The sequence below is a fragment of the Solanum tuberosum genome, unplaced genomic scaffold (genome assembly GCF_000226075.1).
Source record: "Solanum tuberosum cultivar DM 1-3 516 R44 unplaced genomic scaffold, SolTub_3.0 scf00004, whole genome shotgun sequence".
In the NCBI taxonomy this organism is placed as follows: Eukaryota; Viridiplantae; Streptophyta; class Magnoliopsida; order Solanales; family Solanaceae; genus Solanum; species Solanum tuberosum.
The window spans coordinates 3,778,869-3,794,967 of NW_006238930.1; the positions used below are offsets into that span (position 1 = coordinate 3,778,869).

The window sequence follows — 16,099 nt, forward strand, 5'->3', positions numbered from 1 at the left end:
ACCCACCCCTCCCCCCAAAAAAAAGTTTATTTTAAAAAAATATTTTTCAATTTCAAAAATTATTTTAGCTCTCTAGTAAGAATAAAAATATTTTTTCAAAATACTTTTCATTCATAAATCAAACACTAAAAAATCTTTTTCGGAAAATATTTTCTACTCACCAACCAAACATGAGAAAGAAAATAAGTCAAAATATTACTTGTTTTCCAGAAAAACATTTTCTAGGAAGACATTTTCCATGAAAAATATTTTCCTTCATACCAAACACACCCTATATTTCAGCATATTAGTACACGTTATTAACTCGTAAGAAAAGCCAAATCTTATTTCAATTGTTTTCGTTGTTTTAATTTTTTTGTTTGCTTAAAATAAATTAATTTTTTGAATCTTTCAATCTTAAATAAAAAATATGTATCAAAATATTCTTTAATTTTATTATTTTAAATATATCATGAATTAAAAAAGACAAACTAAAAAGAAAAATAATATAAAAAGTTGTAAGAAAAGCCAAATTTCAACTAAATTACTTATTTGCAATAATACTAACCTTTTTAGATAGGACCCACCCATTTTCTCCATTACAAATTACGATAATTTGGTATTGAAAGCCCCACAATTTTTCATATGATATTTTGCTCTCCACTCTGTTCTGTTCTGCTCTGCTCTCCTCTCGGGCATTTCAACAATTTGTCCCTTCTTTGCCAAAGCGTAACGCTCCCTTTTACTGCATTTTCTCTTTCGATTGTTTTCTAGATTCTTAGAGGCATCGCGGGACAAATCAAGTGTTTTCTGTGAGCAATGGGTTCGTCTGCTTCAGTGCATAAAGATCCAAAATCAGCAATGAAGCTCCGTTTTGTTTTTGCATCTAAATCTGACAAGCTTGTGAGTCCCTCACCCATCAAAGATAAACCCCTTGATAATACTGAAATCAAACTCTCTCTTCCTCAAATCAAACCTCAGCGTTCCCCGGTGCTCCCCGTTAACAGTTTTAGCGACTATGGTACGATCTTCTTGTTTTGCCTTTTCGTTTTCCTGTTCGATTAGTTTTTTGGGATTTCCATTTTTTATATTCTTTGACGTTGATTTCACTTTCTGTTCGACGCTTTTGTGTGGGGTTTCCCGTGATAAAAAAATAGAGAGGAAAATTGATGCTTTTCATGTGAAAGACTTTTTCTCAATTTCAAATTTTGAGTTAGTCTGATGTTGGACTACTAGTTTCTTCTATTTGCTAAGGAAATTGGTTGTTCAACAGATATTTTATCTGTATTTTTTTAATTTTAAAGAAAATTATAGAGATGTTCTGTTTGATCTGAAAGGCATGATTAACAGGTTGATTTTTCGTATGGTCTATCAACTAATAGTTCCTTGTTGGATAACTTTATGAGATAATAAACTGTTTGTTGAATGACCTTTAACTCCATGATTAACACAATTCATGTTCAAATTTGTTGTCTAATGAAACTGAGAAAATTACAATTTTAATAATTTAAGTGTGTTCTTATTTTTTTGTCTGCTGTCTATTCCTTTGTGCAATTAGGGAAGATTGACTGTTAAAATCATGTGCAATGCCAAAATTCTCTTATTGGTGGGGTCCTCTGCAGCACATGTTGTCGTGGCACTACTATTTTTTATTTGCTGGATACGACCTTTCAAAAAAAAAAAAGGATAGAGACACCGTGTAGCTTATTGTGAAGAATTCAATAGAAGAATCATTTTCAATATGCTATATATTAAATCCAGATGAATTTGTCATTATAAAAATGGATGTATAATATATGTGTAATCCATGTATAATACGTGTATAATTAGTGTAAAAAGTAAATAGTGAAATACAGGTGAATGACACCGTTGTACTGGGAAAATGGATTCCTTGTTTCATTCATCATCTGTGCAAGCAGTGGTAACCTTAGTTGAGATTGGCACGTTTAATTCAGCGACTTTTCTTGTTTGGTAGCTCTAGGATAATCCTCTAAGATTAGTTTCATATTGTCAATTGTGTTACATGTAATTCCCCTCTAGTCATGTGGTTTTGTCACGACAGGTCTAGTGGATCCTTCATTGACTACTTTCAAAGCAATCCGATGAATCATCTTGTTTTTCTAGAATATTTATCTGGTAATAGCACTCTCTAGTCAAAATAAGTTTCTTGTGTGTATTTTATGCCATTGACAAAATGCAGTGCAGTTTTTCACCGTAAAGACTAACTGATGCCTACTAGCTTAAATCCTCAGAAGTTACTAACTAGTTCTGTTTCTTGTTCTTTTGAGATGGATGGATTTATTTTGAATGTGATGTGTTGGGATTGTGGTGGAATAATGATGAAAAGGACATGCTCTATGCTTTCTTTCAGTTTTCTTCTTTTGTTTCCCTAGTATCCTCAAACTGATTTCATGAAGCAGAGCCCACATTGTGAAGCTTTCATATAGATGAATTGTGTTCATGTTATTGTGCATTTGTCATTGTTATTAGTAGTCTCATGATACATTTTTATCGTTTCTAATAGCCTGAGGCATTCCTTTGTTTAGGTAGCAAGGAGGAGACCTTCTTTGATTCCCAGGCCTGGTTGGAGTCAGATTGCGATGATGACTTCTTTAGTGTTAAGGGAGGTGAGACAGACCTTTGATACCTGATGCTCTTTCCATATTCTCCCTCCATCTTTCTTCTCATGTTATTATATTCATAAAATTGAAAATGGCTATTATGCATTTAACTGAATCATTAGTAATGACTGCCAAGGCAATTTGAGAAGACCGAATCTACAAAATCAGGTATTGAAAGTACCTGACATTTTTGTTCAAGAAAAGTGCCACACCAGTACATAGTTTTTGCTAAAATAGGGATCAAAGTGTTAGGAACACTTCTTATTCTTGTTGCGAGTAGCCACCTTCTATTTACACTTGTAATCATTATCATTAATTCTTATAGTCTATCTGTCTTCAATGCAGATTTTACACCATCACTTGGAAATACTCCTTCGCGTGGAAATACACCTGTGCATCGAGGTTTGTTGGTTGGTAATCTGCTAGGTAATCGAACCTCTTTTGGAGAAAGAACTTCTGCTTCTTTACCGCAATCTTCTCCAATACATAAGAGGAAGAATTTACTTGAGCTTTTCAAAGAAAGCTCAAGAAACCGGAATCCCAATGAGCAAGGTGCTGAAGACAGCCAAAATGGACAGGCTGCTGGTCTACAGCTACCACCTAAATCCACATCTAGTACACCTCATGTGCCAGTGTCTAGTGGCAAGAGCACCCCTGTAGGAAAGTTCAAAAGTGAGGCCAAATCACCGAGGTCAGTACAATGTTGTCTTCCCAGGTTGAGTGGCAGTTTTAGGGAAAAGAGGAAGAGTATGAGTCCTGCAAAGACCGTCGGCTAATAGCTAGAACCCGGCTTCCATAAGTTCTCTATGTATGTATATGCTAGTGCACAAGGAATTGTGCACCTCTTGAGCTTTGCACTTTTACCCTCGGTAGCCAATGGAACTTGAGGGCCGTGAGATCAGATGTGCATTGGCACACACTTACTACTGTGTATAAACTTATAAAGAACAGCTTTGTTAATAAATTAACAAGGACGTACTCTGTTTATGTATATGTTTCTTCTCCTTTCCTCAGTTGTCTGATTAATATTCCTCTCCTCTTAGTGAACCAAAAAGAACCTAATTACTATGTTATTAAGTAAAACCTTGCAATTATTTGCATTTGGGTCGACTTGCCTCTCCGCACGTATTCTTTGAACAAATAATGAAGTAGGAGGGGGACTAGTGCATAGAACGTAGGAAGGGGCCCTAATTTTGAAGCAGCCATCTAACTTGTGAAGGCATTTCAAAAATTTTGCACGTATCACTATAGATGTCCAGTGTCCAAAATTAGTCTTGACAAAGTTCAGCCAGTTTTTGCTAGAACATTGGCCATGTGTCGCTGAAGTATAGTTTATTTAGCCATTTGTCCAAAGATTGTATTCCAACTATTTCTGACTCAACTTTAGGTAGAATTAGACGAATTGTAACTTTAGACACTGCGTCTGAAGTTTAGTTTTTCAAACACCACTATTTAAAAGGTCTGGTATAGGTTAAATGTGTCAATATAAACTAGCTATCTCAGCAAAAAAAATTCCAAAGTAGAGGTTGCATTCCCTCTTAAATGGGCCAAGGCTAACTTCTTTAACTGGACTTCCTTTAGGAGTGTGATGTTAGATCAGGCCAGGGCGTAGGACAGTGAACACTCCCAAGACTTCAGATTTTGAGGCCCAGAAAAAGTTCATACCCATCAAAATCTCAAAAGGGGAAAAGTTCAATTTTATAGTCCATCAACCTATACAGATTATTTTTTTTTTTAAAAAAAAGCTTTTACCAAGTTTAGATAATATCTCATCATCATGTTCCTTATAATTTAAAGCCCTTAAATTGTATCCAAAAAGGATTTCTCCATTTACCCTCTTTTACTTAGAAAGGGATTTGAACCAACAACAATATACCATTAAAATTCCACAAGCGGGGTCTAAGAAGGATAATATGAATCTTGTCCCTACCTTAAGAGGTAAAAAAGGATTTGAACCGAGATATTTTTTTTTTCCAAAAGTTGATTATGATGTTTCCCATTATATTTACTAATGTTGTCATTACTATTAGTGTTATTATTGTGATTTTGGTAGCATTTGGTATGTGAAGTGTGTCGTTCCCCCCAAAAAAAATACGTGACCATTTATCTAACCGATTTGATGTATTGAAGAATTAGTAGTTCAGTTGGTTAATTATTTGAATCATTGGTGAAAGTTCGATTTCTCACCGTGTAATCTTCTCCCCTACCCCCAATTTTATTTTATTCTTAAAAAAGGGATTCCATATATTGTGTATGTTTGCTTAGACTTATGGATTAATTTGCAATTTGCAATATTGTCCCAACTTGTTCTTGTTTTGTTTTTTAAAAATAAAAATTCTTTCTTGTTACGTACTATATTTTTGTTCCATCTAGTAACAGAGTTTAGCAAGCGTTGCTATTCGAATTGCGTCACCCTATCAATGAGTTTTATATCCTTCCCTTTTTCGTAAAATATGGCCTGTTGTTACCACTTGCGACTGTTAAAGCCAAGTAACAACCATACATGTTTTAGGATTTAAGGTATTCTCCCCATCTCATTTTAAGTGTTCTATTTTCCTTTCTAGTTTGTCGTAAAAAGAGTGTCTCGTCTCAAAGTGCTATCCCAACTAATTAAGTCGACTAAAATTAGCTTCAAAATATTAAGAGTAAGAAAAATTCTTTATAGTAATTCGTTGAGCTTCAACATCAAGAAATCTCCCCAATACTACTGATCATATTTTACATTTCTTGGCTTGCATATCTGTTGATGTCATCAGTTACGTTGATCAAACGTATAAAACATCCAAATTTAGTGGGCTCCAAGACCCACGTCCGTTACATCCAAATTCTGAATTCTCAGTACAAATTAGTGGTAACAGAATTAAGTGGCACTAGAAAGGCAAAAAGTGACAAATTCTCCATTGTTTTTTCGAAATCAGAAACAAGATTGTCCAGAATTAGTCTGTTCGCAATTTAGAAAGTGCAGAGAAGAGTCAGAAATCGATTTCCCACCGCTCTCTAATTTCCGTCTATAAATAATTTTGAAAGCATAACAGTAGTTACAATTTACAAACACCAACGTAATATAAAGATGCTCCACAGACTATTCATGATTATTGTAGGCTTTGTGACGACATTACTAATTTCAGTGTTTGCGAGTTATCCAGCATTTGGGTCGAAAGGTGTTTTTGGATTTGTTGCTAAGATTAATGTTGCAGCACCAAGTGACATGTGCGCCACCTTTGTGACTATTCATGGTTATAAGTGCCACGAATATGAGGTACGTGTAGATGTAATTTCATGAGTACTACTCTATATCCACTGGTTTTTCAAATGGGCTTTTGTCCACCAGATTAAACAAGGAATGGTTTTGTGATATTTTCAGGTGACTACTGATGATGGATACATACTGAGTGTGCAAAGAATTCCGCAAGGGCGAGTAGGTGGTAGCGGCCACAACAGGCAGCCAGTTTTATTGCAACATGGAATACTGGTGGTAATTAAGCATACTTTTTAGGAATGAAAAAATTATAGCTATACTCCATTATTCCAATATTTAACATAAGAAATACATTATGATATTTATAATTTACACATAATATCATGATGTATTTCTTATGTTTCACATGATAAATATTTTTTAAAAACTCAACAACCACTTTACTTTGTTTAATACAATAACAGTGAAATTCTATAAAACAGAGTTTAGTAAAAGTAGAGACTACGTAGACCTTATTCATATCATCACCACATCGAGTTAGATAGAATGTTTTTGAATGATTCTCGAATCAAATTAATAATAAAAAGGGAAATTGTCCATGAGGAAAGAAAAATGATGCAAAGTATACATAAATATGAAAAATAAAAACATCAAAATACGTTTAGTGGAAATTCATTTATAATATTAGAAGTTGGAAAGATGAACCCTCTTGCAGTTACTCTCTCTTACTTGTCTTCCTTAATAGAAATACCGCCTCAAATTATTACATTTATAAAAAAAAAAATGAAAATTAAGAAGTGGAAAAGGTTTTTTTTTTAAAAAAAATTAATAATAATTAAGAAGAGGAAATGGAAAAAGGAGAGGAGATCTTGTTAATTTACGAATAAAGATATAGTTAATTACATTTTTTCATTTTGTCCTCAAATAATTTTTTTTGAAAGTATAACAGTATCAATCACCTGTCCATTCCATATTAATTACATTTGTAAGTCATTTTTTATTTTTCAAATTAACTTAATTGTTCATTTTTCAAGACTACTTTTAGAGTGTTCTTCCAATTTTACTCTTCATTTGGATTTTCAATGTGATGACTTCAATAAATTTGACAATGATTAATAAGGGTAAAAATGAAAAACTGTGTTCAATTTATGTCTTAATCTACTTTTCATAAAGGGTGTGAAACACCTCAAAAATTCAATTAACATGGAATATAGTTTCAAAAGGTTCTCCCATTATTAATCTAATCAGTATCGACAGATGAGACACATAAATAAAATATGCTTATAAAATTCTAAAATAAATAATCAAAAATATCCTTCTTATATATATTTCCATAAACAATATTTTTTTTGGCACAAATACATAAGTAATATGATCCTTAAAGACAAAGGAAGATGACAGAAGACAAAAGCTCGATTTGGAGCTCTCTTCGTTCGTTCTTATCCTAAAATAAAATGAATCGCCGAAATTTACCCCGACGTTATAATATAAATTTTAAATTCATGTAAAAATGTTTGTGTATTTGCATCTAAAAATATAGCCTCTTGATCATCCTGAGAATATATAAATTGCAATAGAAATATTTATGATTTATTTTTATTAATTTTATCTGATTTTAAGTAAATAAATTACGTAATTAATATCTATACTGCGTGATAAATAGCTGGATACATAAAAAATGAGCCGAACCATCAACAATAGGAGGGGTTTTAGTACATGTACAAAGTATTTGAGAATTAGATAAATACTGGAAATATAATTCATGTTGTTGCAGGACGGAGCAACGTGGGTGATGAATTCAGCAGAACAATCACTTGCAATGATTTTAGCAGACAGTGGTTTTGATGTTTGGATTGCCAACACCAGAGGAACAAGATACAGCCTTCGTCATCTCAATCTTCATTCTTATAATCCTGTATTTCCTTCAAATCATTATTCTTAATATTTAAAATTAATTATATAATTATTACTTAATAAATAATGTCTTATGAAGATAAATTGTGGTACACGTACAGGACTACTGGAATTGGTCATGGGATGATCTTGTAGTCCATGACTTACCCACTTTCGTTAACCTTGTCTATGAACAAACTGGACACAAAGCTCACTACGTTGGCCATTCATTGGTAAGTTCACAAGACCTTCCATTTCAATTTGTTTGTCTTATTTTGCTTTGACACGGAGTTTAAAAAGTAAAAAAAAAAAAATCTTTAAATCTTGTGTTGTTAATTTTAAAATATGTAAAATGTATCAAAATATCATTTAATTTGGTAACCTTCATTGATATACTATATTTTATAACTAATCAATCATTATATGGAAATTAATATAGGGAACTTTGATAGCTTTGGCATCATTTTCAGAAGGAAGACAAATAGACAAGATAAAATCAGCAGCTTTGCTAAGCCCAATTGCTTATTTGAGCCATATGACTACTGCACTTGGTGTCGTTACTGCTAGATCCTTTCTTGGTGAGGTAATTAATTAAGTGCAAAGTTAGATCTATCATTTTTGAATTCTCTATAATTAAACCTGATAACGCGCGATTATTATGTCAACAGATCACTACTATATTTGGTCTTGCAGAATTTAATCCAACAAGGTATGCAAATCTCTTATGACTAATCCAACTGTTTTTTTTTGCTCTTCTCAACTATATTGAATGACGCTTTTTGTTTGTCAGTGCGCCTGTGTCTATTTTTGTCAAGGCGTTGTGTGCTCAGCGTGGGATTAATTGTTATGACTTCCTCACTGCACTTACCGGTACTAATCTAATTAATTACACATTTTATTCAATAATTATTGACCAGGTCATTTGTATTTGTCATCATAATTCTTCAAATCTTAATTACTTTTCCTATGGATATATACAGGGAAGAACTGTTGTCTAAACGCCTCCACGGTCGATTTGTTCTTGAAGAATGAGCCTCAACCCACATCCACTAAGAACTTTGTGCATTTAGCTCAAAGTAAGTCCTCTTCAATAATGTGTACTTGGACAGAAAAAATTGGTGTAATGGTCAGTTTTGGGACTACTTATGAATATTTTGTCACTGATTAAAATGAAGAGAAATACTAGTAGCTAATTACTAAGGAAAAGATAAAACTTAGATAAAAATATCGAACATGAAAAAGTTTGTACATAAGGTTAGAGTTTGAAATTTTGACCAAGTGAAATTCGAACACAATGTGCTGGAGTTCTAAGTAAAGTTTTGTTACGTAATTCAATCAGTCTAATATACTACTCCATAAATATCTTTTGCTGAGTAAAGTTCAAATGATATGGTTATGCGTAAAATTAATCCCCTAGTCATAAAGCTTAATGACTCCACTAATAATAAAGTTGCTACTTATCTTAACTAACTGCAATGATGAATGAAATGCATTATGCAGCTGTTAGAGATGGAATCCTTAGGAAATACGACTATGGGAGCTTTATCAACAATTTGGCACATTATGGTGAAGTTAAACCTCCACAGTATAATTTAGCAAATATTCCTCGAGACCTACCCCTGTTTCTGAGCTATGGAGGCCAAGATGCACTTTCTAGTACAAAAGATGTGGAGACATTACTGGATCACCTCAAAAACCACGATGTGGGAAAGTTACATGTTCAATATGTCAAGGATTTTGCTCATGCTGATTTCATACTAGGAACTACTGCTAAGGATATTGTCTTTAACCAGATTGTAACCTTCTTTAGCAACCAACACTAAGCTATAGCCTATATTCATGGGAGTTTTTGTATTGTACTAGGTCAGTTTGCCAAGTTATGAGAATTTCTAATATATCTTCTTTTTTCTTTCTTAAATCATCTTCACTTTACGCTTACGGCAAAATGTGGTATTCTCATTTGAAAAGGGTCTTGCATTGGCCTAAAATGCAAGTCTATTACTAAATCTAATTAAAGATTCTATTTCATTTATTATTGGAAATCAATAGCACCTAACTGACAAATAATTAGAAAGAGTAAAGTGGTAACTTAGATTAAAACCCAAGTCACCCAAAAATCAATGGACCAACCACAATTATCCCCTGTCACACTCATGTCCAGTAGACTTATTACAAAAGAAAGTTGAGATACATGATAAACAGTCTTGAGATCCAAGATTTGTAGGTACCAACTACCAAATCAATAAGATGGCAATCATATGTGTACAGCTGTTGAACTGTATATATACCAAAACTTCTCCTGGTTTCCTAAGCATTGAAGGTCAGGTTTATCTTTAAAAAACTAGCTAGTCCGTATCTATTAATATTTGTTAGGCAAAATTATCAATTTGTTACCAAAATGGTGGTAGTACGCAAATCTTTGTTGATATTTGTTATTGTGACGGTAATGATCCAGAAAAATGCAATGGCGGCTCAACACGTTGTTGGTGGAAGCCAAGGATGGGATGAATCCGCTGATTTCAAATCCTGGGCTTCTGGTCAGACATTCAAAGTTGGAGATACACTAGGTTTGTTATTGATTTATTTCTCTTCTCTCCTTCAACCAAAACTTGGTAGAATTAAAGTTGTCAAACGGTTTTTGTGTCAGAGTTGGGTTGCATTTTGACCGAATGGGTTATACTATCTTGATCTATTTTACCCAATCCATTTAAATTTTGGCGTGTTGGTCGAGTTAGTCAAAATGGATTAATTTTGTCACCTCTAGTAAAAATTCTAATATTTCACTATTTTTTATTTTTTTTGCAGTATTTAGGTACAATCCAGGCCTTCACAGTGTTGTAGAACTTGAGGGTGATAGCTCATACAAGAGTTGTGATATAAGTAGTACAGTGAACTCGATGAGTGCGGGTAACGATGTGGTTAAACTAAACAAGCCAGGGACTAGATACTTTGCTTGTGGAACAGCAGGTCATTGTGACCAGGGCATGAAGCTTAAGATTAAAACTGTTACTGGAAGTGCACCTTCTAATCAGGCAGATTCTTCCACGCCTAGCTCTTCTTCTGCAGCTTCTCATTGTTTTTCTACCACGTTTCTCACTTTCATTGCTGCAATTTTGACTGTACAAATGGCCCTAGTGTTCCTGTTGTAAGACACATTTTTGCTTTATTCATTCAATGTTTTGCACTTGATGAGGTAGAGTAGCTGATATTTAATTATATGGAGTGGAGCACTATGTTAATTTTGTCAATTAAGTTGTTCATTTGATGTATTGTAATTCTTTTACTTCAAATTTTATGAAGAGTTTGAATAATGTCGTTCATTCATTTCTTCCCAGGAGAACAAAGGTTTAGTCTTATAATCTAAAGTTAAATCTTGAACTCGTGTTATATAAATGACTATTGATATCTCATATAAATAATTTTTGTCGACTTATTTACATGGTGAAGTTTAGACTTCCTGTCGTTTACTTCGGCTGTATCTCTTCCTAAAATATTGGAAGAAAAGAAGGGACGATTGAAAGGAAATCTATAAAAGAATGACAAGCATATTTTCTCAATTGAAAAGTTTAGTTCCCCTTTTTGATACTCTTAGACTTTGCCAGATGGGGGAAGACATTCAAAATGTTGCAGGCCCTTAGGTCTTGTCTGGTCAAGATTCCGACCACTGGAAATACCTACAAGAGAAGTACACAAGTTAGTCATACTATTTGGGTTGCAAAATAAACGTAACAAGCTCAATTACTACCAACTTGTTTGGAATTGAGGCACAGTTGTGAAGTATCTTATAAACTCACCCCTGCTGCTTGGTATTTGGGCACGATGATCATGTGTCGAAGCCCAACTTGCCTGAAAGCCACCATTGCCTTTGCTACTGACAGGCTTTCCACCACTGTATGAGGGGTTGTGTTGATCAAAGGATGCAAATCAACATACATTTCCATTTCATCCTTTGTAACTGCAATATCTTCAATTTTACCCCACCTTTCTGCTAGATCAATCCATGTGAATTTCTCCTCTACTTCCCAATCTTCTGTTCTCCTTCTCTCATTCAAGAACCACTTCTTCTTGAGCACCAAAAGAAGGTGAGTTCTTAAGACAAGTCCATGTAACTCGGGTATCACTCCATCTACAACAGGGAATCCATTGTGTGTGGTGTATTTTAGAACCTCTACGATTCGTCTCACTTTCTCAATTCCCTCAAGTGTAACTACTGGTGGCTTTACATCAGCAAGCTCACCAACTGTGATATTCCTCATCCATGCCTCAGGATGTGCTTCCAAGAAAGGTAGACCTTTTAGTTCCAAAATTATTTCATAGATACTTGGGTTGAAGCAGTCTGCCACACTTTTAGCAATTAGAAGGACAAGCATTGTTATCGGCAGAAGAAGTAGATTGTTTGTCAGCTCAAGAAATATGACACAAACAGTAACTGTCATTCTCATTGAACCAGCCATAAGGGAAGCTGCTCCAAGAACAGCAAACAACTCCTGATCAATTTTTGTATAAGGTCTCATGGCAATGCCAAGCAAGCGACCATAACCTGAACCCATGAGGATGATTGGGATATAGAGACCAGATGGCACAGAAATCCCAAAAGTAATAACTCCCAAGATGCAATACAACAAAAAGAAGATAAGAAGTGATATGACTTGAAATTCAGTGCCAGTGTTCAGAGAGAAAATGTTTCTGATAGCGTCCTCCTTTGTTGCAAGGAGAAGAGTGGCCAGATCATTGTAATAACCATTTGGGCAGTTGAATTGTTTGAAGTTTCCTGTTTCTCCAGTGCCAGGACAAGAATCTGATAGAGATGAATCACAAGGCTTGCATTTGGCAAGAAAAGGAAGTCCATATATGCAAATGGAGGTGAAGAGGGAAACACTTAGAGCAAGAAGCAGCTTATGTAATTTTCCCTTCCTGCGCAAGATAACACAAGTATCAATGTTAGATCAGGTTCAAAAAGGTACAATTTGTATCAAATGGTTTAACTTTTGAGAACAGAGCTAACAGATGTTAACTTGGGAATATGGAGGAATCTTTTACTCAATCAAGAGAGCTTACTCGTTAACGAGATTATAGAGCCTGAGGACCTTGTGGAGGACATGATTGTAGAGGCTCCCAAGGAGACCACCAATGACTCCAATAATTACAACAGGGATGATGTCCACAAAATGGTACCTCACAATTACGTCACTCACATCGAACATAATAATTCCCCCTCTTCCAAAAAGTCCACAGCTAGCAGATCTGCAGTAATCCATGAAGATCCTTAGTACTACCACAACAACAGCAGTGCTAAAGAAAGTTCTCCAAATGAGGGCGCTTCTCCACCATGTTGCCACTTCCTCTAACGCGAATAGAACACCAGCTACTGGAGCACGGAAAGCAGCACAAACACCTGATGATGAGCCATATGTGATGAGATCTCGCTTGTCCCTATCATTGTTGAAGTAACGGAGCCAATGCCAACTAAGTTTGTAACTGTCTGATCCACCTTGACCTAATAAAGAAGCAATGCAACTGCCAATGTGAATCAGTGGCTCTTCTTTCCCAAGATCTAACCCAGCTGAAACTGCACCAATGCTTCCAATGATCTGTGAAGTTGAAAAGATTCAACATTGTTTAATAGAATTCAGACAGTTGGAACATTTTATATGCCCGCGTCTGAATTATCAGCATTAATAAACAAGTAGGGCTTGTTCAAGTGGTTGAACACCTCCATCATCCATGGATAAGTTGAGGTCTCAAGTCACGCTAGAGGGTAAATGGGAACACTATTGATAAAAATCAGCATGCACCTTAACAAAGAGTGTAGTTGCCCCGAACATATTGGGAGTGTCTACACCATTGAGATAGGCTTTGATTTCTGGAACTCCAGGCCCGGCAGCCGTAGGTGCAAAATAAACAGTGATAAAGGCAGCTACCAATGTCAACAGAAAGTTAGCACCCGCAAAGAATGCAAATCCCATAAAGTACCTACATAATTGTTTTAATTAAGTCAGACTATCTCATTGAAGTTATTTAACATATATAATTGTAAGTCATTAGAACAGAGGAGTTGCTCGGGGTAAAAACAAAACCAAAAATAAATGTTACTTATTAACCTTTTGTCATCAATATAGTTGACAGTAGCGCGGAGTTTGTAACCAGAGATATTTTCGATTGAGAGACTGATGAGGGTGGCCACACCTCCGGTAAAAAGGCCGACCAGAAATGCGAGTGTCCATTTGATGAAGACATACTGTAATGTTTGAAGTCTTGATCTTTTTCTCCAATCATGCTTGAAGAGATCATTCTCGTTGATCCTAAATCAGAGACACATATATACATAATAACATGTAAATACAACAAATCAAATATCTCTGCTAAAACAGATAAGGTTTAGTATTTGTGATTGTTCTTACTCATAATCCAAACTTTCGATGTGGGAGACCTTAGCTCCCACTATGGCTACTGAAGTGGAGGATAGTGTTCGGTTCCTCAAGTAATTGCTCTCTGTCGACTCTCTTTCTTCTTCATTATTGTGTTGTCCCTCCAGCTCCATGTCAATTATTGTTGCTACTTCTGCAAATCCATTTGGCTCCTCCATCAAAGAAACACCACAAGTGAAGCTTCTCTAGATATATACTACTACTAGTAGTTGATAATTCAGATATTGAAGAAGAAGAAGAAGAAAAATAGAGGCAATTGCTTGTGGTTTTTTTGCAAGTCAAAACAAGAGAGATAGAGGAAACGTGATCTACTTGTTTAAGTAGTACTTCCAATTTACAACACATTCACTACAAGTATAAGTAAATCACAATAATTAATAATTTAATTTTTAAAAGAAATATAGAAGTAATTTAATTTTAAAAAATAGAACATGATTGATTTACGAAATTCCTATCACGTAAATTAGGACAAAGAAAATATAATTTATATCCTCGTATATTTTCTTTGGGTGAGAAACGAGAATGAATATGGATAATCATTGATATAGATGGGAGACTATTATTGGATTTTTTTGTAGTTTTATCAACTAATTAAAATTAAATAAATGTGACTAACGACTGATAGGAACATTTTTTTGGGGAGCAATTTTAAATTAGAAATATATCTTTAAAAAAAATATTGAACCTAGTCAGCATGATTGGCTGGAAGATTTCTTGGGTATCAATAAATGAATTATCCATCTGACATGTTTCGATTACTTGGTCCGTTCTTTATAAAATATGATGATGACAATAAGGTAAATAAAGGCATTTGTGTTTGCTAATAAATACAAGAATTATCCATATTTGATCTTCCCACACGTACACCCCATGGATGGTAAAGGGAGATAGTAGGTTTGGGTTGATGTTCACTCGTCTTTCTTTTTTTTTTCCTTACCCTTCTTGCATATTTTGGTCTCAATGGTAATTTGGATTCACAATTTAAAAATGAAGGTGAAGAATGCTTACTTCCTATGTCTCAATTTATGTGATACATTTCATTTAAATAACAAAATGAGAATTCATAAAGTCAATTCTAATTTATTTGAGATTGGAGCACATCCAATTGCTTTTTATTTCTATTATTGTATATGTATATAACATTAAATCCTTTGAATAATTGATGATGATCATCTTTATTCGCATCAGAAATCGCATATTTTGTGTTATACGCAATTTGATATATATATAAATTATTGGTTGGGTTATGGCATGACATGGGTAATCTTTCTAACGGATTGGAGCCCCCAATGTACGAACGTGTTGAATAAATAAATTAGATTGCTTCCCTTACTATATTCATTTATGTATATCAAGTTGAAAAAATAAACTCATATAAAATGAGATGGAGGGATTTATCATTTATAGCTATACAAATATTTATCACTTATTTTAGATCATAAGTTTTAAAAGTCTTTTTTCATTCTTAAATTTTGTGTCAAGTCAAATTAACTCATATAAAATGAAATGGAGGAGTAATTAATTTAAATATTATATTTATTAAAATAATATAATATAATATAATAAATGTATTCTGATGTGATACGTAACAATTATCCAAAAGCAAGTTGTATAAAAGAAAAGGAAATATTTATGTTGTTTCATGTGGAGACTCGAGACGTCAAAGCCAAGACAAGTGGCTTTTGGATCAGATTTTCCATATCAATTCGTATATTTTTAATTTTAATGGATTTTATTTGAATTCGTATCACACGAAAGAAAAATGAAAACAATATTTGGAGTTTTATTCAACTGCATAGAAATTCTAGAAGAGGCCATGCCTAATGCAGGTAATAAAAAATAGAAAATTAATGTGAATAGTCTTACACTACAATCTACCGTTTAAACTAAAAATGTCGACATATGTTTAATTTATATATATTTATATATAATGTCAGCGAATCTCCAAGGACACTGGAGCATGTAACATGTCGAGCTTT

The 16,099-nt window shown here is 34.0% G+C and overlaps 4 protein-coding genes across 4 annotated transcripts; 3 read left to right on the forward strand and 1 right to left on the reverse strand.

Annotated features, from left to right (window-relative positions):
• The first annotated feature begins 600 nt into the window (after positions 1-600).
• On the forward strand, positions 601-3,608 carry LOC102602205 (uncharacterized protein At3g27210-like). Its single transcript, XM_006338626.2, has 3 exons — positions 601-1,000; positions 2,526-2,606; positions 2,946-3,608. The coding sequence occupies exons 1-3, from the start codon at positions 799-801 to the stop codon at positions 3,374-3,376; spliced, it is 714 nt and encodes a 237-aa protein (XP_006338688.1). The 5' UTR covers positions 601-798; the 3' UTR covers positions 3,377-3,608.
• A 1,843-nt stretch (positions 3,609-5,451) lies between these two features.
• On the forward strand, positions 5,452-9,603 carry LOC102602536 (triacylglycerol lipase 2-like). Its single transcript, XM_006338627.2, has 9 exons — positions 5,452-5,859; positions 5,965-6,075; positions 7,574-7,714; positions 7,815-7,925; positions 8,132-8,275; positions 8,361-8,401; positions 8,483-8,562; positions 8,673-8,768; positions 9,193-9,603. Exons 1-9 carry the CDS (start codon positions 5,671-5,673, stop codon positions 9,513-9,515), a joined length of 1,236 nt encoding a protein of 411 aa, XP_006338689.2. The 5' UTR covers positions 5,452-5,670; the 3' UTR covers positions 9,516-9,603.
• Positions 9,604-9,997: 394 nt separating this feature from the next.
• Positions 9,998-11,021, forward strand: LOC102602876 (mavicyanin). The gene is made up of 2 exons (XM_006338628.2): positions 9,998-10,259; positions 10,498-11,021. Exons 1-2 carry the CDS (start codon positions 10,091-10,093, stop codon positions 10,839-10,841), a joined length of 513 nt encoding a protein of 170 aa, XP_006338690.1. The 5' UTR covers positions 9,998-10,090; the 3' UTR covers positions 10,842-11,021.
• A 55-nt stretch (positions 11,022-11,076) lies between these two features.
• LOC102603214 (chloride channel protein CLC-a-like) lies at positions 11,077-14,442 on the reverse strand. Its single transcript, XM_006338629.2, has 6 exons — positions 14,094-14,442; positions 13,794-13,994; positions 13,488-13,665; positions 12,751-13,283; positions 11,487-12,606; positions 11,077-11,366 (listed from the first exon to the last, which is right to left on the reverse strand). The coding sequence occupies exons 1-6, from the start codon at positions 14,276-14,278 to the stop codon at positions 11,259-11,261; spliced, it is 2,325 nt and encodes a 774-aa protein (XP_006338691.1). The 5' UTR covers positions 14,279-14,442; the 3' UTR covers positions 11,077-11,258.
• Between the last annotated feature and the right edge of the window lie 1,657 nt (positions 14,443-16,099).